This window comes from Chanos chanos, chromosome 2 (assembly GCF_902362185.1).
Source record: "Chanos chanos chromosome 2, fChaCha1.1, whole genome shotgun sequence".
NCBI lineage: Eukaryota > Metazoa > Chordata > Actinopteri > Gonorynchiformes > Chanidae > Chanos > Chanos chanos.
This window is the reverse complement of record NC_044496.1, coordinates 51,072,262-51,093,179: the sequence shown is the minus strand read 5'-3', so window position 1 is coordinate 51,093,179 and position 20,918 is coordinate 51,072,262. Positions and strand designations below refer to the sequence as shown.

The window sequence follows — 20,918 nt, the reverse complement described above, 5'->3', positions numbered from 1 at the left end:
TGATATACTGAATTCCAGTCGGGAAATAGCGCTCAGAATTACTAATGACCCTCAGGACACATCAAAGTGAGACCTTGCAAAGGAGACAAAGAAAAGACAGTGATATTTATACACTGTAAAACATTTCATACTGGTTAAACTTAGAAACTTAAGTTCACCTGCTGCCTTGAAAATGTGAGTAAAGTCAACTTGAAAAATACCAATGTTTCAATTCAAAAACTAAAGGTGAAAAGGTTGATTTAATTAGCGAGCATTTGTTGTCTTAACATTAGTTTTTTAAGTTTTCAAAGTTAATTCAACTTTTGGTCACTTGTTTGAACTTAATGCTGTGAGTTAAAACAACTAATGATTTTTCATTATCCATGAAAGAAAACATTCCTTACCTTGTCTAAAAAACACATGTCTTTGCACTACTTTAACTTGCAGTTTCAAGTTCAAGTAGCCTAATTGCTTTCATAATATTTGCCATTTCGGAGGCCCTATATTTTAAATTAGTTCCAATATCCATGTTCCAGCTTTCCTGCCTAATAAATGACACCTCTTGGAATGGATTTGATCAAATGCACTGTAGCAGTAACACATATTGAATTGTTTAAGCTCTTATTGCCAATTGTTGTGGTATTACTGGTACTAATAAGTGATGAAATGATGACAGAGCTATTCACTGTACTTAACATGAGGCACTAGGCTATATCTATCGTTATCTATAATGGTGACTGTGCACCCTCTGACATTCATACACACATGATTACTAAATTCAGTGCCCCCTCTAATCCCAGACTTACAGCCCAGGCTGTAACATTTCACACTTTAGGAGAAAACTACACTAAAGAACACTAAAACAGTCATTACCCATAATTCCATTACCCAATGCTATTTGTTAACCAAACACTCTCACACTGTATCAGTATGTATGCGAGTATGTTTCATGTATAGAAGATTCCTTAAAGAAGAACAAAATGATAAAATGATCAAACAAAATGGTTTCATCTCCTAATAACGATTCATTCACTTGTCGATGTAGTCTACTGTTGTTTACCACAAAGTGTATTTTTTTTGGCACTGGAGTGCTATCTGTGGCTTATCGTCAGTGAATAACTGGTAGATGCTTCAACTTTGTCTGGTTAAAAAAAAAAGAACATTTTTCTCATTCTCAAAAACAGAACAATTTTTTTTCTCAAGGACCCAACCCCCATCCCGTCATTTTCCTGGCTTCTTTTTTTTCCCCCAACAGATTACTTACAAACACAACTTCAATGAACACATATAGCTCTGACAAATTTCTGAAAAAGTCAACACAATGAATAACTGTGAGTTTATTTCTTGAAAACTCATACAGCTGAGTTCAATATACACAACTTGTCATAGCGCTTTGAGTTGACAAGAAGAAATGAGTGGGCATAACTAAATGGGGCTGTAATGTTTTACAGCGTACAGTACAGAAACTGTACAGAAACCGAGTTTGATTAAGCAAAACAGGTGGAGCTAATGACTGAACGATTAACTGACTGAACCTTGGAGAACAAGGCACTAGCTAAAACAATGGAAGCGTAACTCAAAATGGCCAGCAGAGGGAGGGAGTGAGAAGCAGGAGCACTGTACCATTCCAGAGTCAGTTTATTCCTCTGAAACATCACCACATCACCACTCCTCACATATCAGTGTTGAAATGAATCACTTTCAGATGTAACGTCAGTTAGATTCCTCACCTTCTACACTGAGTCTCATTTACAACAAAATAAAAACAATTTTAGTAGTGCTTTTTGAAGTATTTTACTTGTGTTAACTGGACGGTGTGACAGGAGACAAAGTTCTGCTTTAGGCACAAAAAGGAAGAAAAGCAAGTAACGCTACAAGCAAGTAAAGTTAGTTCCCTGGAGGTCTCAGGTTTACTCACTCTTGGGTTACAGCTCATCTTACACTAAATGTGTCTGTGTGTGTCTGCATGTGTGTGTGTGTGTAATTTGAGTTATCTCAGATGAAGGCATTATCATATGTTCTCATGTATCTGTTCATCTGTTCTCACCTTGTCTTAGATTTCCCTTTTGCTCCGAAAAGCAGGTGTTTCACACATATTAACAACGAGGTTAAGAGTAGAAGGTCTTATCGGGCAAGTTATATTTTACAGGTTGTTATAATGAAGCTTTCCCCTACATTTTAAGGGTTTGCTGGGTTACTAAGCATACGGATCTGGCAAGTTGAAAGAAAGAAAGAAAGAAAGAAAGAAAGAAAGAAGCTTACAGCATTGGATTACAAACATCCTCCAGCTACTATGAAAAAGGAGATCAATATTTCTTTGTTTGGTACTGAAAAACAAAATAGTTCTCCTACTCTTAATGCAGCAAATCTTGTGGAATTTAGTTTAGTTTAGTTGAGTTGAGTTGAGTTGAGTTGAGTTGAGTTGAGTTGAGTTGAGTTGTTTTGTTTTGTTTTGTTTGATTTGGTTTGGTTTGGAATGTTTGTTTGGTTGGTTTTTTTACTGAAACCTAATCAGTCTTTTCAGTCTTTTCTGTTTCTGGACTTAAAAAGCAACCTCAAATCAAATTCTGCAAGACAAACTACCTCACTGGGGGCAAAGAGTACCTGATTCTACAGAAACAGGTTTTGACACCTCAGTATAACTGAAGATCTTTTTTTCCCCAAGGGTGAGGAGTGTATACCATAATGAACAAACATCCAAAACATCTAAACCATGCAAAGGTACATTGCCCCCAACGCTTTACATTACAGGAGAAGATTACACAACACTGTAAACAAGATTTTGTCCTGTACATGTACAGACAAATCACGCTGTGATTGTATGTATCTGTCATAAATTGAACGCCGCTGCACACCTGGTATTCAACCTCCCTAAGCACTCTCATGTCACTCCACTGCTTACTGCGCTCCACTGGCTTCCGGTAGCAGCCCGCATCCAGTTCAAGACACTGGTGCTGGCCTACCAGGCCACAAGAGGCTCCGCCCCATCATACCTTCAGTCTCTTATAACTCCAACTAGGACCCTCCGCTCTACGACCTCTGGACAACTGACGGTCCCCTCACTCCGGGAACCCGGCAGCCGCTCCTCCCGACCACGCCTCTTCTCCGCCATTGCCCCGAGGTGGTGGAAGGACCACCCCATGCAGTCAAGACTGCGGAATCTCTTACCATCTTCCGCAAGAAACTGAAAACCCACCTCTTTAGAACACACCTGTCCCCCAATGCCTAACCTCCCTTTCCTAGAAAAAAAATAATAAAACCTTTGTCTTGTATCTGTGTTTGTCAAAGTATTCCAGGGGCGCAATGTGAAGGGGCAATTTGACGCTCAGTCTTATTGTGATCTCTGCTCACAAGGTATTAGAAATCCGACTGATGCACTGATTGTAAGTCACTTTGGTAAAAAGCGTCTGCCAAATAACTAAATTGTAAATTGTAATTGAACCTCTTTGCTTCAGAATATACTGTACGTTTATAGTCTATATTCTGTATGTTTAAAGTCTTATTATAGTCTTAAAAATTACATGTGCTAATGACAAACATACCAGAGACCACAATCACAAATTTGGTGATGGACACTTGATTACCAAAAGTCAAATGTCATTTGTTACAAAAACTATCATGTTCTATTTTGGTGTAACAGTCCTGTAGATCTTCAAATTAGTATACTGAGCTGTGGTGTGAACAGTTTTCATTCATTATCTTATCACAGAAACATTTATCTATTTACTTTATTATGCATTCACTGTGTGTCTTGAACATGCAGTTATCTTCCAGAAATAAGTACACTTGAGACTGAACATATGAATTCTGAAGGCAAGGTTTTCTTACTAGTGTTCTAGTAGTTCTTTAGCTGTATGTGTTGCTTTTACAATTTACAGATAATACTGTTCCGTTTCAGAAATGATGTGTAAATAGTTGAGGAGAAAATTAGTCATGAGGCATTGGTGAGAAGTAGTGATGTTTTCTAATGTTGTGAGTGAACTGTTATAACTTATGTTGTTATTGTTTACAGTGTTGTGTTTGTTGCAGTAACACTTTCAAGCTCCCCTCCTGTATTTCTAGATTATATTATTTTGTATTTTTGGTACACTTGATATAACTGACAGTGTATTTCTACAGGAAAATGTTGTCATCTTGCATTATTATATGCAATTTTTGTAGAACAAAAAATATCGTAATGAGTGTGTAATTACAAATATTTTGTGTCAAAAGAGTACGCATTTAGACGGGTTATTTCTGAACAGGCAAATCATTCTGACCTAAGATTAAACAACATACTGGTGAAGCTTTAGGATTAGTCTTAATCCGTGTTAGGTGTCTGGACCTGCTGGTGACCCACTGTGGTTTATCTGTAGCCTCCACTGTTCTCAGTGAATATACTTGTACTGGTTGAAATCTGACAGTAAGTGCTATCATGAAAAACTCTGAATGGTTATCCAAAGATTACACTGACTAGGCTATCAGTGCCGTTTGTTAACCTCTCGTTAGCTGACCTTGTGTTGGTCGGGGTGCTGGCCGTGTTAAGGAGCCCTCATTCCTCCCTGAGACCCAGCCTACCGCAGGCTCATGTGCATGAGCATTGGGGGGTGTATCCGAATCTGAACACGTTTTTCGGGAAAACACAAATAATGCGATGGAAACAGATATGTCCTCCTCCCGAAGTTGCGTGTTAATGTTCGGGGCGAAAAAAAAAAAAAACATGATAGATCTATAAATAGATTTATATGTAGCTATGTTCTGTTCACGTTTCCCAAGCGAACTGCAGTAACGTTAAGATGTCACGAAACGCCGAAGCAGCATTAATGAAATTTGAGATTATTCCCCTCAGCTGAAGGATATTTCTCTATATATTTTTACGGTAAATAGTTTCTATTTCCGAAACAAAATCTTTCTTTCTATTTATACTTTTTTTCAGATTCAGATTGCTCAATGTCCCCCAGTTAAAGGGGGTGATGGTGGTGGGGGGGTTCAGACAGTTCATAAAACTTAGTTTAGTTAAAAATTAAAAAAAAAAAAAGAAATGGAGAGAGAGAGAGCGAGAGAGAGAGAGAGAGAGCGAGAGATGAAAAGTACAGTATGAGGATGTGGAAACATGTTTCATAATTGACTATATGCCAATATTAAATCAATTTGAGGTTTTGAAGGCACAGAAATTGCATTGCCATTGAATATTGTGTTAGAAAATACAACATTTGCCCAATTTAACGTGACTTCCGGTATAATCCAAGCCTGCTTCTGCTCTACTATCCGAATACAGATACAGAGACAGATGATTTTGTTGGTTGAACAGGTAAAAATACAGATGCAGATAATGACGCCCCTGTACGCCTCTAATGAGCATAACTCTGATCCCTGAAGACCATGATCCAGTTTGTCCTGTTCTGCTTGCTCAACTGAAGACAATCACGACTCCCACCACCTATGATAGCTTGCATGCCATCCTTCATCTCTGTCTGCTGGCTTTGAGTGTTTTATATCAATGAATTATTTACCTTTCAGTATTTGAAGGACTCTGACATTCATAAATCTTTTGTTTTCTGTTGCCCTTTATATGAAATAATTTGTTAACTAATCGAACTCTCAAGTTAGATTGTTAACCATGTTCTAACATCTCTACTATGTGTTAATGCTAACTTTCATAGATCCTTTTTCACTTTAGATTATTTTAATGTTACTCTGTTAATTAATCTAACCACCCCAGGCAAACCAGAGGAGGATGGGCTCCCCCCTGCTGAGTCCTGGTTCCCCTCAATGTTTCATCCTATCTCAGTGTAAGAGAGCTCTTCCTTGCCACTCTCACCCTGGGCTTGTTTACTGGGGTATCGGATCCAACATCCTGTAAAACTGCTTTGTGACATTGTCCACTGTAAAAAAAAAATTGCATTATAGATAAAATCCATAAACATATTCTTTTTATTTTGACTGATTCAAGCTTTGATCCTGAAGGTACATATGTTTTAGTTACGGGTACTTTATATGGCTGGCCAGTAACTTACAATCTTCTACTCATGATCTTCTCCTTCGATTCCTGAAGATCTTGTAAACTGCACTGCTGCCACTGTATACTGTACACTTCAGGAAAGAGAGGAACATTGAAACCGGATGTTCGCCTGTGATGACAGCCTGTCAAAAAGGAACGGACTTGCTACAGTGAAACAGTCTCTTGGTGAAAGGTCAGATCGAGCACCATTTTTAATAGCAATATTTAGCAAGCAAACAAGCATGCAAAACACCAGCACTTAGACAGTAAGAAAGCAAGTTGTAACGAAGTGGCTAAAATGGAAAACCAGAACATAAAATGGAAAGATGTATACGAAAACTCCACGGGCATACTGTAGAGCTGTGCCAGGGGCGCTGTGCCAGGGGCGCTGTGCCAGGAGAAAAAAAATTCAATCAAACAGGACTACAAAAATCATGGGAAAAAAATACATACACACACACACATATATGTGTGTGTGTGTGGTCATTTACTAATTTATAGTGGGTTTTGTGGTGCAGCAGGAGACCAAAACATGACACACTCAAGAAGTGTGTAGTTCCAGTTCTGGGTAGCTCTGGAACTCTTTAGTTCCCCAAAAAGGTCCTCAACTTTAAAAGAAAGGGGGTCAAAGGGACCTGGGAGAAACTGCAGTGGGTGGACAACTGTCTCAAAGCAACTCAGAGTCTGCAATCATTTTTAAGGACCTTCTTCAGTTTCTAATAAAAGAATTCACTCAGCTTTTCGGGTATGATCAGATTTTTCAGTGGTCTATGAGAGGCCATTTTTTCATGTTTGACATCATGTGTTCACTGTGATTTGTTCACAGATTCATCCAGTTACACTTCTAGCTGCCCCAAAATGAGGCCTAAGCACCCTGACTGTTTTCTCAACAAATGACAACTCAGGATGACTTTTTTTTCCCTCTATTTTGTCTAGTGCAGACTTTTTTAGAAAAGAGTAGCATATGGATACGTTTTGAGCTTCAATAATTCTTAATTCATAATTAATTCTTTGCAGAGTAAATAAAAAAACAACAATTAAAAACCACTGTTTAGTAGAAACTCTGTGAAGAAAAGCGTCATGTTCAAATCCAAATGTTGCAATGTGCAAGAATAAATTAATTACCAATTACCGTTATCATTCAGCATTTTTTCTTTTTTTTGTTATGTCCTCATCTGTTAATGTTTAAACATTCATGTGGGAATAATTTGGATTGCAGGTGTGTGCATGACTGAACTGTTGCAGTGTTTCTTTGATATAGTGAGTGAATTACACCATATGGCGTACGAACCTGATGCCCTCGTTGCCTTCAGTGTGAGTGAGTTCTTCCGCTCACCAACAGGATGTCCTAGTTTCGTCCAGTAAGTCAGTCGGGGGCGTACACGTTCAATAGATTCTCCCAACCATCGACATGCTTCTTGGATAAATATAGCACTCTCTCATAAGCAAGTTTGCTTACGCTACAGGCAGTTCTCTAGAATAAAGAGCCGTAGCAGTTATGTCTCAGCCATCAACCGTCAAGAAAGGAGAGGGAATGAATCAATGCATGGAAGTGAATTAGATCATTTGGTTCACTCAAAGGATTCGTTGGAAAAGAGCAAATCGCCTATGATCACCGCTTTGTTTCGCGGCCACGCTATGAATTGTTCCACTGATACTATTATATGTTAAATCTTGAGTTCCGTTAACAGAAGACATAATACGGTAATTAAGAGAACATTTTGGGTTTACTCTTCTACATGTTAACATAATTCGATATCCGACAAAAGTATAGACCGGTGTTTACAGTTAATGAAATAAATGACAGTAACTGAAAACGAGCTTTCGCCTTTATTTTATTGCAGTATGTTTTCCTTCTTGTTCTGTGTTGGTTACACGGCAGTTGCTATAGTTTAGAATACAGTGGAGTTTATTGTAAACAGAGATGATTTTAGGTTAGTAGGTCAGACATAAAAGTAGATAAGGGATGAAAATGATTGTTCCATGTACCCTTATCGCAGTGTTGTTCTTGCAAACAGTTGTGAATGTCAGAGGGGTCAAGTCAAATTACTTGAAAATGTAGTCAGTTACTGAAAACAAATAACACGACAAAATTACCACTGGGCTACCAGAAATGCGTAATCAAAATATTTTTAGATTATTTTTGGTTTCTTGTCTAATTTTCAGAGTTTACACTAAATTAAGACAATGCACCAAAAACAGAGAACAGACTACAATTTGAGCTCCACAAAAGGTATTTTAATTGGAACTGCTACATAGAGTTCAATAACCATTCACACACTGACCTAACATACAAGTGGCCACCAGACGTTAAAGAGCGCAAAAGACATTAAACGTTTTTACTTACAACAATACAATCAGCAATATTGCTGATAATATTTAAACAAAAAATTCCAAAGAACAGATAACCAGGAAAACCTCACGGCAGCTGCCGCTGACCACAGGTCCCTGGCTCATACCCTGTATCGGCGGAACAATCTTACCTCCCTCTCTAAAAAAAGACATAAGACAAGGTAAATCCTCCGGACCGTCTTTGATCTAACCTAGTTTAAAACCTGCACACAAAAGAAAAAATTTAACGCTTCCCACGCTCTTTTACAACAAACACGAAACAGTGTTCAATGATAACCGAAAAAAATAATAATATAGATCAATTAACGCAACGGAAACTAACGCGGTGGCCTGGTGTAACATTAGCTATCAAACTTTGTCCAACTACTTCTATTAACATAAGAGCAAGATGATACCATTGATAAATACTTAACAAGTAATCTCATTATCTTAAAAAAAAAGCTAGTTGTAATCAAATGACCCTTTATTTTCCAAATATAACCTAACCAGATTACAGTTACTTTTTTGCATAATCTGATTACATAGTCCAGAATACATGTAATTAGTTACTACCCAACTCTGTTTGTCAGAAGCTCTGACAGTAAATATCTGTTCTAAACAAGTGTAGCTGTAAAATAATTCAGCACTTTCTAACTCAGTATGAAAATACATTTCTCTCACACCCTTTCTCTCCAAATACAGCACACTTCCTTGTTCTCCTGCCAGCCAACCAAGAACAAGCTGACAAGATGACACTCCCACTATCCTGCTTCTACATTAATACACAGCAGCTGAGTCAAAACTAAGACAGAAATAGGAAACCCACCTCACCAGTGATCTTCAGAACTGCTCGACCCCCATGACAACTGAAGACTATGACCAAATTACCTCGTTCCTGGGGGAATGGGGCACTTTCCAGTGGACTGTGTTCCTACTGCTCAGCCTGAGTACTGTGCCCAATGGCTATGCGGGAATGTCCATGGTCTTCCTCTCAGATACGCCGGCACATCACTGCAAACTACCTCTCCTAAATGGGAGCCTTGAAAACCTTACATGGGCTATACCTGAAAAAGAAATCGAGGGAGTAACAAGGCCCAGCACGTGCTCTCGCTACAAATGGATTAATAATACTGGGGCCCAGCTCAGCAATGTAACAGAGGGCTGTTTGGATGGATGGGAATACAGCACTGACCAGTATGACAACACCATAGTAACAGAGGTAAGGATTCTGGTGGTTGTGTGTGTGTGTGTGTGTGTGTGTGTGTGTGTGTTTATGTTTTGTAAATAAGATTCAGAGATTGTTCATTTGAAATGTATTTACGGATCTTTAAATCTGAGCTGTAACTGCTTAGGGCAAAATGCATACTTTTCAAAATGATATAGGTTAACTCTGTATTATGACATCGGCTGGTGTTAGTTGATAGAAACATTTCTTTCAGTTCTCCACCAGTCCTAATGCTGATTACCTCATTTGGCCTCAGTTATCTCCAGGTCACAGTACACAGTTTTGTTTTTGGGGGTTTTTTTTTTTTCCGTTGATCCTCTCAGCGACACAACGCTTCAGCATTTTGGCTTGTGTCCCAGTCTGTAGCCACCGCATGCAAATGGACTTTCATTATGACATTCAGTTTTCACTCCATGTCCCATAACACCACATGGGCATGCTTTATCTTATCTTCCATATCCTGAGTAAAAGAGACAGTGTGACCTTGTACGTCTCCCTGTGAAGGAGAAACATAAGCATCCAAAAAATGACTCTTGTCATTTTTTTTTTTTTTAATCAAATGAGTTATCGTGCACATATGTCTTTATGAGCCCGCTGTGGGTTATCATGCAGTGCAGAGTTCATGTTCTTCATAACTTCAGTGCTACTACCTTGATATCACAAAATTGCATCCAAAATTTCAGAACAAAGTGCAGAGAACTGCAGTATTCCTAAACTCATAACTGTTCATAGGTTTTGTTAAGACAAGACAACATTCTATAAAAGTAGGGCACAAGTTTGTTATACATAACTCTTACATAAAAATCCTACGGAAATGCTGTATTAGATCTGCAAATCCAGTCATTTACAGAATCCACTCATACCTGTACTGATGTGAGAAAACCATGTATTTAAATGTGAGTAAATCATGTATTTAAATTATGTATGTTTAAAGAATCCAGTGGCTTTAAAGATTTAAAAAAAAAAAGTGTTAGAGGGACAGATCCACGGTTGTCCCCAAACTTGTTTTTGGTATGAACACAAGTTCTTTGTTTTCTCTTTTTGCCATGCAGCCAGCTGTACGCAGGATGGCTAAGAGTTAGTTGAATTGTAACCTTTGTAGCTGCCAAGTTGGTCATTATTGGCCAACACTGCTTTGGGTGAGTCTGTGTCTGTGTGCTTCTTTCACAGTGGAACCTTGTGTGTGAGGAATCCTGGAAGGTGCCATTCAGTCTGTCCATCTTTTTCATGGGTGTGCTGACTGGTTCATTCATATCTGGTCAGATTTCAGACAGGTATTAAAGCTGGGAAGATAGAGAATTTGGGACCACTTTAAAGAGATTGCTTAAAAAACTGACCCTTGAAATCCTTGAAATCGAATGGTTGAGCGCTATTGCACAATGTCATCGATGGCACGACATTAAACAAGCTCAGAGGCCTTCGTTTAGTCTAGTGACTTTATATGGCTCTTGAACTTGATCCAATGAATACAAAAAGCCACTACCATTTCAAATAACAACTCAGCAACTCAGCTGTCCAATTTTTGTCAACTTTTCTTTGTTTCCAAATTAATAATCAAAACTGGTAAGTGTCCTTGGAAGGAGTGTTCTTGCACTGTATGTGCATAGTGTGTAATAATTTAAAAAAAAAAAAAAAAGTACTTTCTCGAGTGCATTGAGGTAGTAGCTAATGTAGTGATTTAAATAATACATCATTACCATTACTGAAAAGGGCTTAGATTAGACTAGGGTACATTCATATCAGCCACGTAGCGCAAGCTTGTTCACATCGAGGACAGTAATCTTGCCTATTGGAGGATGTAATGTCGACAAATGATTCACTAAGTGAGGTATTCCATTGTTCATTTGCATATTTGCATGTCAGACTAAAAGTACTCTTGGTGTATTTGCTTATCGGGGAAAAAATAGCCACTTGCTTTTGAAAATGTTGAGAAGTAAACATGAAAGTTTACAGAAACATTTGTCCTTGAATAAAGTAGAAATATTCCCACAATACATGTAAGTACAGTGACAAAGAATTTGTGCCTCGTTTTGAAACACAACAGGGTAAGATATCCTGAAAATGTTGTACTTTCTATAAGTACACATGGCACAAGCAGAATTAAACTATTAAATTTAACAAATGAATGATGTACAAATGCTGTGTGCATACGTACAAGATGTAGAAAACCTAAACTAGTACTTCTGACTAGTTCCTGAATTCTCTTTTTTTTCTGCCATACAGCCAATGTATGCCTGAAACATACTGTGTGCATGTGTGTGTGTGCGTGTGTGTGTGAGAGAGAGAGAGAGAGAGAGAGAGAGAAAGAGAGAGAGGTCTGGGGGGAGGGGGGACAGAGAGAGAGATATGTGTGTCTATCAGAGAGAGAGAGAGATAGAGACAGACAGCAAAGTATATTAAACCTAGATCAGAACCCTCTCTACGTGAGCAGTGGAGGATGAAATGCAACGCTGCCTACATCTGGTCTAAATCAGAAACATGAACACTGCTAACCGGGGATGACTGGGCAAATTTTTGTGACTCATTTTTAACCAGTAGGACATGGTATGCCCAATAAAACACACCCAGGAAAACATAACTCATTTTGAGTTGTGGGCTGATGGCAGTAACTGTGCCACACCCATAACTGTGTAACATTTTCTAATGCCTGGGATATCAACAACATACACATTCAAATATGGCAAGGCTAAGCCATCACATCCCTCATAATCACAGCTGTGAATGTGAAAAAAATTCTGTCATTAAAAAATGAACAGTTTGTCTTGATTTATGATTGACATATGGGATGCAAAATGTAACTTAAAAATTTTGTGTTCAAGTGAGAACCCTCCACTGTTTAAAGCAAATGTCAATATTTATCTCATACTTAAGCTAAAAAGCGTCAATGTATTCTCATATTTATTATTATCTGAAATTATTTTCACATGTTTATTCAGTGTGAAGACATATCATGCATATAATAAATGTTGGAAAAACGCAGGAATGTTATATATATATATTAACTGTAATAGAAAAAAAAATAGTTAGAAGAGAATCTTATCTGCAGGGCTGGCCCAAGCCTTTACGGGGCCCTAAGCAGAATTTGGTGGGGGGCGCCACCAACACTATTGACTTTTCAGTGCTTGATCATTCGCACACCTACTATAAATCTAACACACCCATTATCAATTTAATTAGTTATAGCTGTGTTGCTTACATCATACCAATGTCAACCTGGTATGTTTTTACCGTTCCACGGCTTTTAATCTTGAAAGGTAGCAGACTCACAGCAGTGGTCTGGTGTTATTTGCATTTTAATATTCAAAGTGATACAGTACAGTAAGTGGCACACTGAACGCGGTGTACTGAAAAGTAACAAAATAAGCCAGCCTACAATACATTTACTGTAAACAAGTTAACCACTTTTGCTTTTGGTTCAAAAAATTTGCAACGTGCAAAAGCACAGAATACACGACGGAGTATTAGGGCCACGTTGACGGAAAAACATTCTGAAATTTCGAGAATAAGGTTGTAATATTACGAGATAAAGTCGTAATATTACGCGAATAAAATCGTAAAGTTTCGAGAAAAAACAACAACATAATTTTTAGGAAAATATATTACCAGCAACCAACAAAACGTGCGAGAGGACAGTCAGTTGAGCCTGCTTCTGGTAACTGTTGTTAGTCTCAGGCGTCTGGCCTTGCCACACACATTAGTCAACAGGTAACTTTACTTAATCATCTTATCATTAAACGTTTGATAAATGCGGTTTTGCTAGTTGCGCAAACACAAACACAGGTTTATAGTTTCGTTCATTTCAACGCAGGCGACACGCTGCTCTTCCCCTTTAAAATGAAATAATTCCCTGTGCTTGAATCAAAATGCAGTTACGGTCCGCTACAGTTCTCATGTGCATGAACGTGACACCAGCTCTGACAGAGGCATTGATTAAACAAGTAGTATTAGCTAGCCGGCCGTTAACATGATATTGCGTTTTTGTATGATTACCATTGATGTATGACAAAAATTCAATTAAAAAAAATCAAGTTCTCTTGTGGTAGGACATTTGAAGCGCTCTTGGGGGCCCTCTGGTGGCCATGGGGGACCTAAGCAGCTGCTTAGTTCGCTTATGGCTGAGGCGTCCGGCCGGCTCTGTTTATCTGAAATGTGAAATGTGAAAATCTGAAAATTTCATGTGCGTTGGTTAAATGCTGAACAGAAACAGATATACAGCAAATGTAATGAATTTATTGAATTCCTTTTTTTCAAATGTTGAGTGTGAAAAACTCCTCATATATATGTTGATGGTTCAATCAAAACAGATATCTATTAAAGTAATTATAATCAAAGATTGAAAATCAGAGTAAATTACTTACATTCACATAATAAAAAGCATACAGAGATCAGTTTTAACATTATAGACATTTATGGACACTTATGTTGCCCTTACTCTCGGTCTGACTATGATCTGTAACATGCATTTCCTTCGACCCTCTTTTACAGATTTGGACGTAAGGTGACCCTGTTTGTGACAATGGCAGTGCAGACTCTGTCCAGCCTTGTGCAAGTGGCATCTTTCAGCTGGGAAATGTTTTGCGTTTTCTTCTTCATCACAGGCATTGGACAGATCTCTAACTATGTGGCAGCCTACGTTTTAGGCAAGCTGAGTGAAACAGATTATGATTTTATAATTATGGCCAGTCATGTATTAGTTAAATCAACCCTAAGAGTGTTTTTCTTTGTCCCCTGTATGTGAGAACTGCAAAATTGCTCAGAATATTGTTTGTGTGTGTGTGTGTGTGTGGGTGTGTGGGTGTGTGTGTGTGTGTGTGTGTTGATAAAAGGATAACTGGCTGTATACATTTTACCCCACCAGCTTTTGGACCTGCCAGCAGTTCTTTGAATTTTCATAATCAGTGTGTTGCTTTCTGTATTCAGGTTGCGAACTGCTAGGGAAATCCTCACGAGTGACTTTCTCAACCCTGGGAGTCTGTGTCTTTTATGGAATAGGATATGCTCTCCTTCCACTCTTTGCCTACTTCATTCGAAGCTGGAGAGTGTTGTTGGCCGCTCTCTCTTTACCAGGACTTCTCTACATCCCCCTCTGGTGGTAAGAAAATATTACTACAGCATTCGTTAGCATAAAGTATCATAAACCCCTCATTAATGGCGTAATTTCAGCGGACATGAATCAAGCCCCGGTCTTTCTTTGTCTCCCTCCACTTTTACTCTGATATCACTCGTTATCAGGTTCATCCCTGAGTCTCCTCGTTGGTTACTGACGAAAGGTCGCGTTGAAGAAGCTGAGGCTATACTTCGTGCTGCTGCAAAGAAAAATGGCATCACTCCACCTGCTGTTATTTTCAAGCAAGCGAAACATCTAGTACATAAGGTGATGTCTCTTCTGGAGTATTCACCTTCAGAAATTTTAAGTAGTTATTGGTTAGTTGTTTGTTTGTTTGTGTGTGTGTGTCTGTGTGCGCGTCTGTGCGTGTATGTGTATGTGTGTGTTTTGTGTGTGTATGTTTAGGAAATTCATTATGTTCAGTTTGTGTTTTCTATTTTCAGGGAGAACTGAAAAATGAGCCCACCTATACATATTTGGACTTGGTCCGGACAAGAAAGATGAGAAATGTAACTGTGCTTAATTGTGCCATATGGTAAGATAACAGAGATAGATAGATCTCCTGAGCCAACCACTGAACCAGCTGTATAAATCTCATCATTCAAAAATATGATTATAATTAACCTTTAGGTCATGCTGCTTTAGGACAATTCAGTGAGATTCTGTATGCATCAGGCTACAATTATGTTTTGTAGTATATCTGAAATGCATTCAGGCATTCAGTCATTCATTCTTATATTCGTTTCATAACAAAGAATATCAGTTGTACATAAAGTAAATGAGAATACATATCTCTTTCCTGTTCGCTGAAAGGCTCACAAAGAAATACGACATAAACAAATGCGCCAGTTCTCATACATTTCACTTTGAATTGTCCCTAGGTTTATCATTACCATTAGCTACTTTGGCCTATCCCTAAATACCCCAAACATGCATGGAGACCCTTACCTGAACTGCCTTCTGTTTGCTGTCATGGAGATCGCGGCTTCTGTTGGGGTGTGGCTGGTGCTCAAGGTGGTTCCTCGACGTATCGTTATTGCCACGACCTTAATGACGGCGGGAACAGTACTGCTGTTCATTCACCTTATCTCAACGGGTAAAACACTTTGGCGTGAAACACTCATGTAACGCCAGTCGCACTCTCGATCTTAAGGGCTTACTACACAACCCAAAATGAAGCTTTTCATAACATATTGAGATTAAATAGAGAAATAATACTCCTTGAGCTTGCTTAGCTTTTTTTTTTATCATTACTATTATTATTATTACTGTTATTATTATTGTTGTTGTTGTTTCCTTTTCATGTTTATCATGTTTCCTTTTCACAGAGTACAGTGTTCTTGGTGTGGTTCTGGCAATGTCTGCTAAATTTGGGATCACTGCGGCCTTCTCAGTGCTCTACGTTTCAGCTGCAGAGCAGTTCCCTACTGTAGTGAGAGGAATGGGGATGGGTCTCTGCTCCATGTCTTCCAAAATTGGAAGCACAATTTCACCATTTTTCCCATATATGGGTAAGCATGAGCTTTTTCCTCTGGTCTGACAAGATTCTGTCTAACATTTATTGGAATGTTTGTATTGCAAAAAAAAAAAAAAGTAAGCTAAAAAAAAAATTTATCTGACTTGTATTCAACACTCAGTGCTTTTTGCAACATCACAGAAACAGTCATGATGTTTTTGGCCTTCAACATAATACTGTTATGAATAATGATGACAAAGGGAAAGCAGCAGGTTATGATTCAGTAAAGGTCTGATCGTGTTCCTCGCCCTGAAATGGAATATCCCCAAGTAACCTTTGTTACAATGCCTAGAAGTATCTGCAAGCAAGTCAAAGGGATTAGAACAATAAAACATGAAAGATATTTATATCACTTGTGACTGTGCCATTTTGTTTTTAATCTAGGGTGGTTGTTTTTTTAACACTGTTTCAGAGTAAACATATTCTTCTGAAAAAAAATCATCTACCGTCATATACCTTGCATTTCAAATTTCAAAACAATTTCATCAACATGTACACGTTTCTTGGGGGGGTATTCCACAAAGCGGGTTTCGTGAAAACTCAGAGTTAGTTAACTCAGAGTAAGTAGTAAACCTCCTAATAGAAGAGCCCTGTGGCTTCATTCTCCTAGCAAAACAAAACCATAGGGCTGTTCTATAAGGAGGTTTATTACTTATTCTGAGTCAACTAAGTCAGAGTTTTCACTAAACCTGCTTCCTGGAACACCCATCTGGTGCTTCGAAAATATTTTGCTCACCTTTACTAGACAACTTGGCCGGAGAATTCTGATTTGAGCATAAAGAGTAAAGTTGAAACCACGTCAAGTCACCTAACATTCCAGAGAGACTGAGGCTACTCACTCTCAGATTACTACTTGACAGCTCATCTTACATTGAGTGTGTGTGTGGGTGGGGACTGTGTGCATGTGAGTGTTTAGGCACATGAGTGCATGTGTGCAAAGAAGTGGTGTATTACATGGGAAATTGAAAACAAGTCTATGATCTCTTATGTGTCGCTTCAACAAACCCGAAACACAATTAGGTATTAAAAGGACATTACATTTTTTAATTATTTCAAATAAAGATGAACTCTTAATTCTGAAATGATTCTTTATTTGCAGGACCAGACAGTTGTGAAATATCAGCTCTCTTATAAAGTATGTTATGCTCCACAGGTCAGTATAACAAAGTCCTTCCCTACATCTTAATGGGGTTCCTGACGGTGTCAGCAGGATTGCTAAGCGTACTGATCCCAGAAACCAGTGGCATTGATCTCCCAGAGGATCTCTCTCAAGTGCAAACACTGAACTGGTATGAATCAATACATATACAGTACATACCATACACACAGTGAGAGAGAGAGAGAGAGAGAGAGAGAGAGAGAGAGACTCTTTACGGCATTGAATTACAGCCTCCTCATGCTTTGACAAAAGAGGAGATCAGTTTGCCCACATCTTGTGTTGAAAAACAAAACAATGTTCATTCTTAATGCAGCAAATCTTTTTTTTAACCTAATCAATCTTTTCTAGGTGCTGTTTGTGGTGTAAAAAGCAACCCAAAGCAATCCAAACCTGCAAGACATTCCAGAACACTAGTAGCATGGAGAATAGTCAATTATCATGTGTCTGATTCCATGCAAAACAGAGGCTGTGTTTTGTTTTGCAACCTCAGGACTTTTACTGAAGTTTTTTTTTTTTTCCAAGATTTCTTTTTCTAAAGGGCAGAAGTTTACAAAGCAATAGCTAATCTCAGTAACTCTACAATCAATTTTTCTAAAAAAAAAAAAAAAATTAAATGTATCTACATAATTTAATATTTCATATGTTACAGTTTTCCCTAGATGTATGCACCCAGTGACTGAATGTGCAGACCCAACATTTTGATATATCAGTTCTCTGCCATAAACCATATATGCAAAAGTACATACACTCTAGTTGCTTTCTTTTATTCAGCAGTGACAGTTGATTCTTTTTGTTGACATCTTCACAAATATCACAGCTTTGGGCTTAGTTTTCAAGGAGGAATTTCTTGGGTTCTTTCTTAAATACTTCCACTGCCAAATGCCCATGTCCAAAACTCAAGTCTTCTATTTAACTCAGTCATTTAAAGTGATGAGAGACACTATTGTCAGGGCTGTAGTAGGCTACTTGAGATGTTTTTTCTGTTGTCTCGGACCTGTCTCGGACTCGTTGGTATTTGCATTCAGTCTTATCTCGGTGTTGGTCATTGGTCTCGCCAAATATTCTAGTTGGTCTCGACCGAGTCCAGCTGCCTTTAAAAAATATATATGTTGTTTTTTTTCCCCTCAATTAACTCCGCCTTCAAAATCAAATTATTGATTAAGCGAGCTTGTTCAGAAAACGGGCATTGGCTTAATTAATTCAAAATCCATGTAGAATGGGCGTTGACATTGGCCGCCTGGTAACCAATCGTATGCCGGCCAAAACTCATCTCCGCACGCTCTACATCCATGCTCATCATTTTCACAGAAGATATAGTCAACTGTGTCTCTAGCATCACAGAAAAATTATAAACAGGTAAGTAAGTGCTCTCAAAGAGAATTTCTTTTTTTTTCTGTCTCAGTCTTGGCTTAGTCCAGTGGCGTAGCCCGAAATTTATTTTCATAAGCGAGCTGGCACGACTTTCACCCACGGTCCATCACTAGCCTACACATTCTTTACCACCCGCTGCTGAACTGAATGACAGGTCAGACACCCCGTATCGCAGAATTTAAATTAAATAATTCCATCCTAACTCGGGGGGGGGGGGGGGGGGGGGGCATGCACCTTTTGGGTGGGCCTTGGCCCGTCAGGCCCATCCGTTGGCTATGCACCTGTCTCTCATTTGGATTCAGTCTTGACTCCAACCTCTTTTGACTCGGTCTCGACTAGTCCTGGTCCTGGACTCGAGAAAGGTGGTCTTGACTACAGCTCTGACTACAGTTACTCACTACTGCTGAGACATTTGGAGCCATTTAAAGTATAAGATAAATTATATACAAGAGGAACTTTGAAGGAACATATCCTCCACCGTATTTGCATATGAGGTTCACTGTACAGTAAGTGCTTCAAGATTTTTGTCAATTGGTTGTGCCCCTCAGTCTGTCAGATTTTCAGAAATGAGAATGTTTGGTTGTTGGTGCAGTCACAATATTCATCACACCAGGACATCACATACCACCATAAGCCATTTTGTATAAATACTGTATGTTGTGCTATTGTATATATCTGATATGAGCTGAACACTTCTTACATGTCAAAATGTACTGTATGTTCTAAGTTTAGAAAACTCTGTGTGTTGGAGGCAAACACGAAGAAAACATTAATAATGAATTTTGTGACGAACAGTTGATTATAAAAGGTAAAAAAAAAAAGTTTTTTAGATTTTTGTATGAAAAGAGAGAACAGCTTGTTTACCTACAAAAGTTTACCTACTCTGCTTAGGAGTGACAGTAATGTAGATCCTTATACAGCTGCGGTATACAGTTTTAATTCAATTTTTATCCATTAACTCTGTCTTGAGTGTGCAGTGACAATGATAACTAAGTAATAGTCAAGACCAAAAACATAATTCATATAGTGGGGTGTTTTTAATTATATGGTGGTGAGGGGTTTTGGTGTTTTGCTTGTTTTGTTTTTTTTGTTGTTGTTGTTTTTCAGATTAATGCTCTATTGTTTTACAAAAGAGAAGTTAGTTGTGGTGAGTTTCTAAAGTGGTAGTTTAAGTGTTGTTGTTCATGTAATTGTTTACATTACTCTTTTCATTCCAGCTACATTTCTGTGGTATTCCTTTATGAAATGTTATATTTTAAGTCTGTCTGATACATTGCACACTAAATTTGTGAAGGAAAATGCTATCTTCATGCATGATTAAATGATTCCTCTGGAGAACCGAAGAATATCAGCGTGCCCATGAGTTATTTAAAATGTTTTTGTCAAAGAAGTACACATTCAGGTATGCATTTCTAGGACAGGTAAACCAGTTTAATCTGCTTCAACAAGGTTAAAACGCAGTCCACAAGGCTGTGGTGAGGCTTTGCGATTACCCTAAATCTTTGCTAGGTTCTTAGACCTGTTGCTCACCCACGGTGGTTTACCTGTTGTCTCCCTTGCTCTCCGAGAGCCTGCACCAACCGCAATCTGACAGTAGGTGGTGTCGTTAAAATCTTTAGATGTTGCTCGAGCGTCAAGGTAGTAACCTGACTCACATACTGGATGACCACGGCAAGATAACGACATGACGCACCGGTGTAAGAGCAATACTGCCTCAACATCGAATGTACTGCAGAGAAAAGCCTTAATCCGACAAATGGGAATAAGCCTCTTAAATCCATTCTTTGACGACTTATTTTGTGAGGTATTTATGCAGTCACTGACCTACCAGTAAGCAAACCGTGTCTTATTTTATCGGACTGGTATAACATCGCTCCCCTTTTGGAGGAGGATACCGTTGTGCTGCGATGGCTCATGCAGATGTCTGATGAAGGTGAGGAATGGATTCGATATTTTACACACAGTAACTGGGTCTTCTCTGTTTGATGTCTTAAAGAAGAAAAAAAGACCCGGAAACACTGCATTTTGCAACTTGGCTCTCGTTTCAAGACGAATTTAGTGATGCTGTGGATCATATCTGTCATCCATTATATCAAAAGCTGGTCAGGTCAAAATAACTACCTGGTGCTTTGTTCGGCCTCGATGACTTGGCTTCGAAAATAAGACCGCAGTTTTTCCTCATATTATGTGTACAGGCATTGAAATCCATACATTCTTGAATGGAATATATTGCATTTGACATTTACCAGA

General features: G+C 38.5%; 1 protein-coding gene across 1 annotated transcript; it reads left to right on the top strand.

The window, feature by feature from the left end:
- Positions 1-9,065: 9,065 nt before the first annotated feature.
- LOC115805442 (solute carrier family 22 member 4) lies at positions 9,066-18,038 on the top strand. The gene is made up of 10 exons (XM_030766025.1): positions 9,066-9,509; positions 10,686-10,789; positions 14,001-14,155; positions 14,436-14,607; positions 14,748-14,889; positions 15,066-15,157; positions 15,504-15,718; positions 15,951-16,133; positions 17,292-17,427; positions 17,646-18,038. Exons 1-10 carry the CDS (start codon positions 9,150-9,152, stop codon positions 17,743-17,745), a joined length of 1,659 nt encoding a protein of 552 aa, XP_030621885.1. The 5' UTR covers positions 9,066-9,149; the 3' UTR covers positions 17,746-18,038.
- Positions 18,039-20,918: the final 2,880 nt, after the last annotated feature.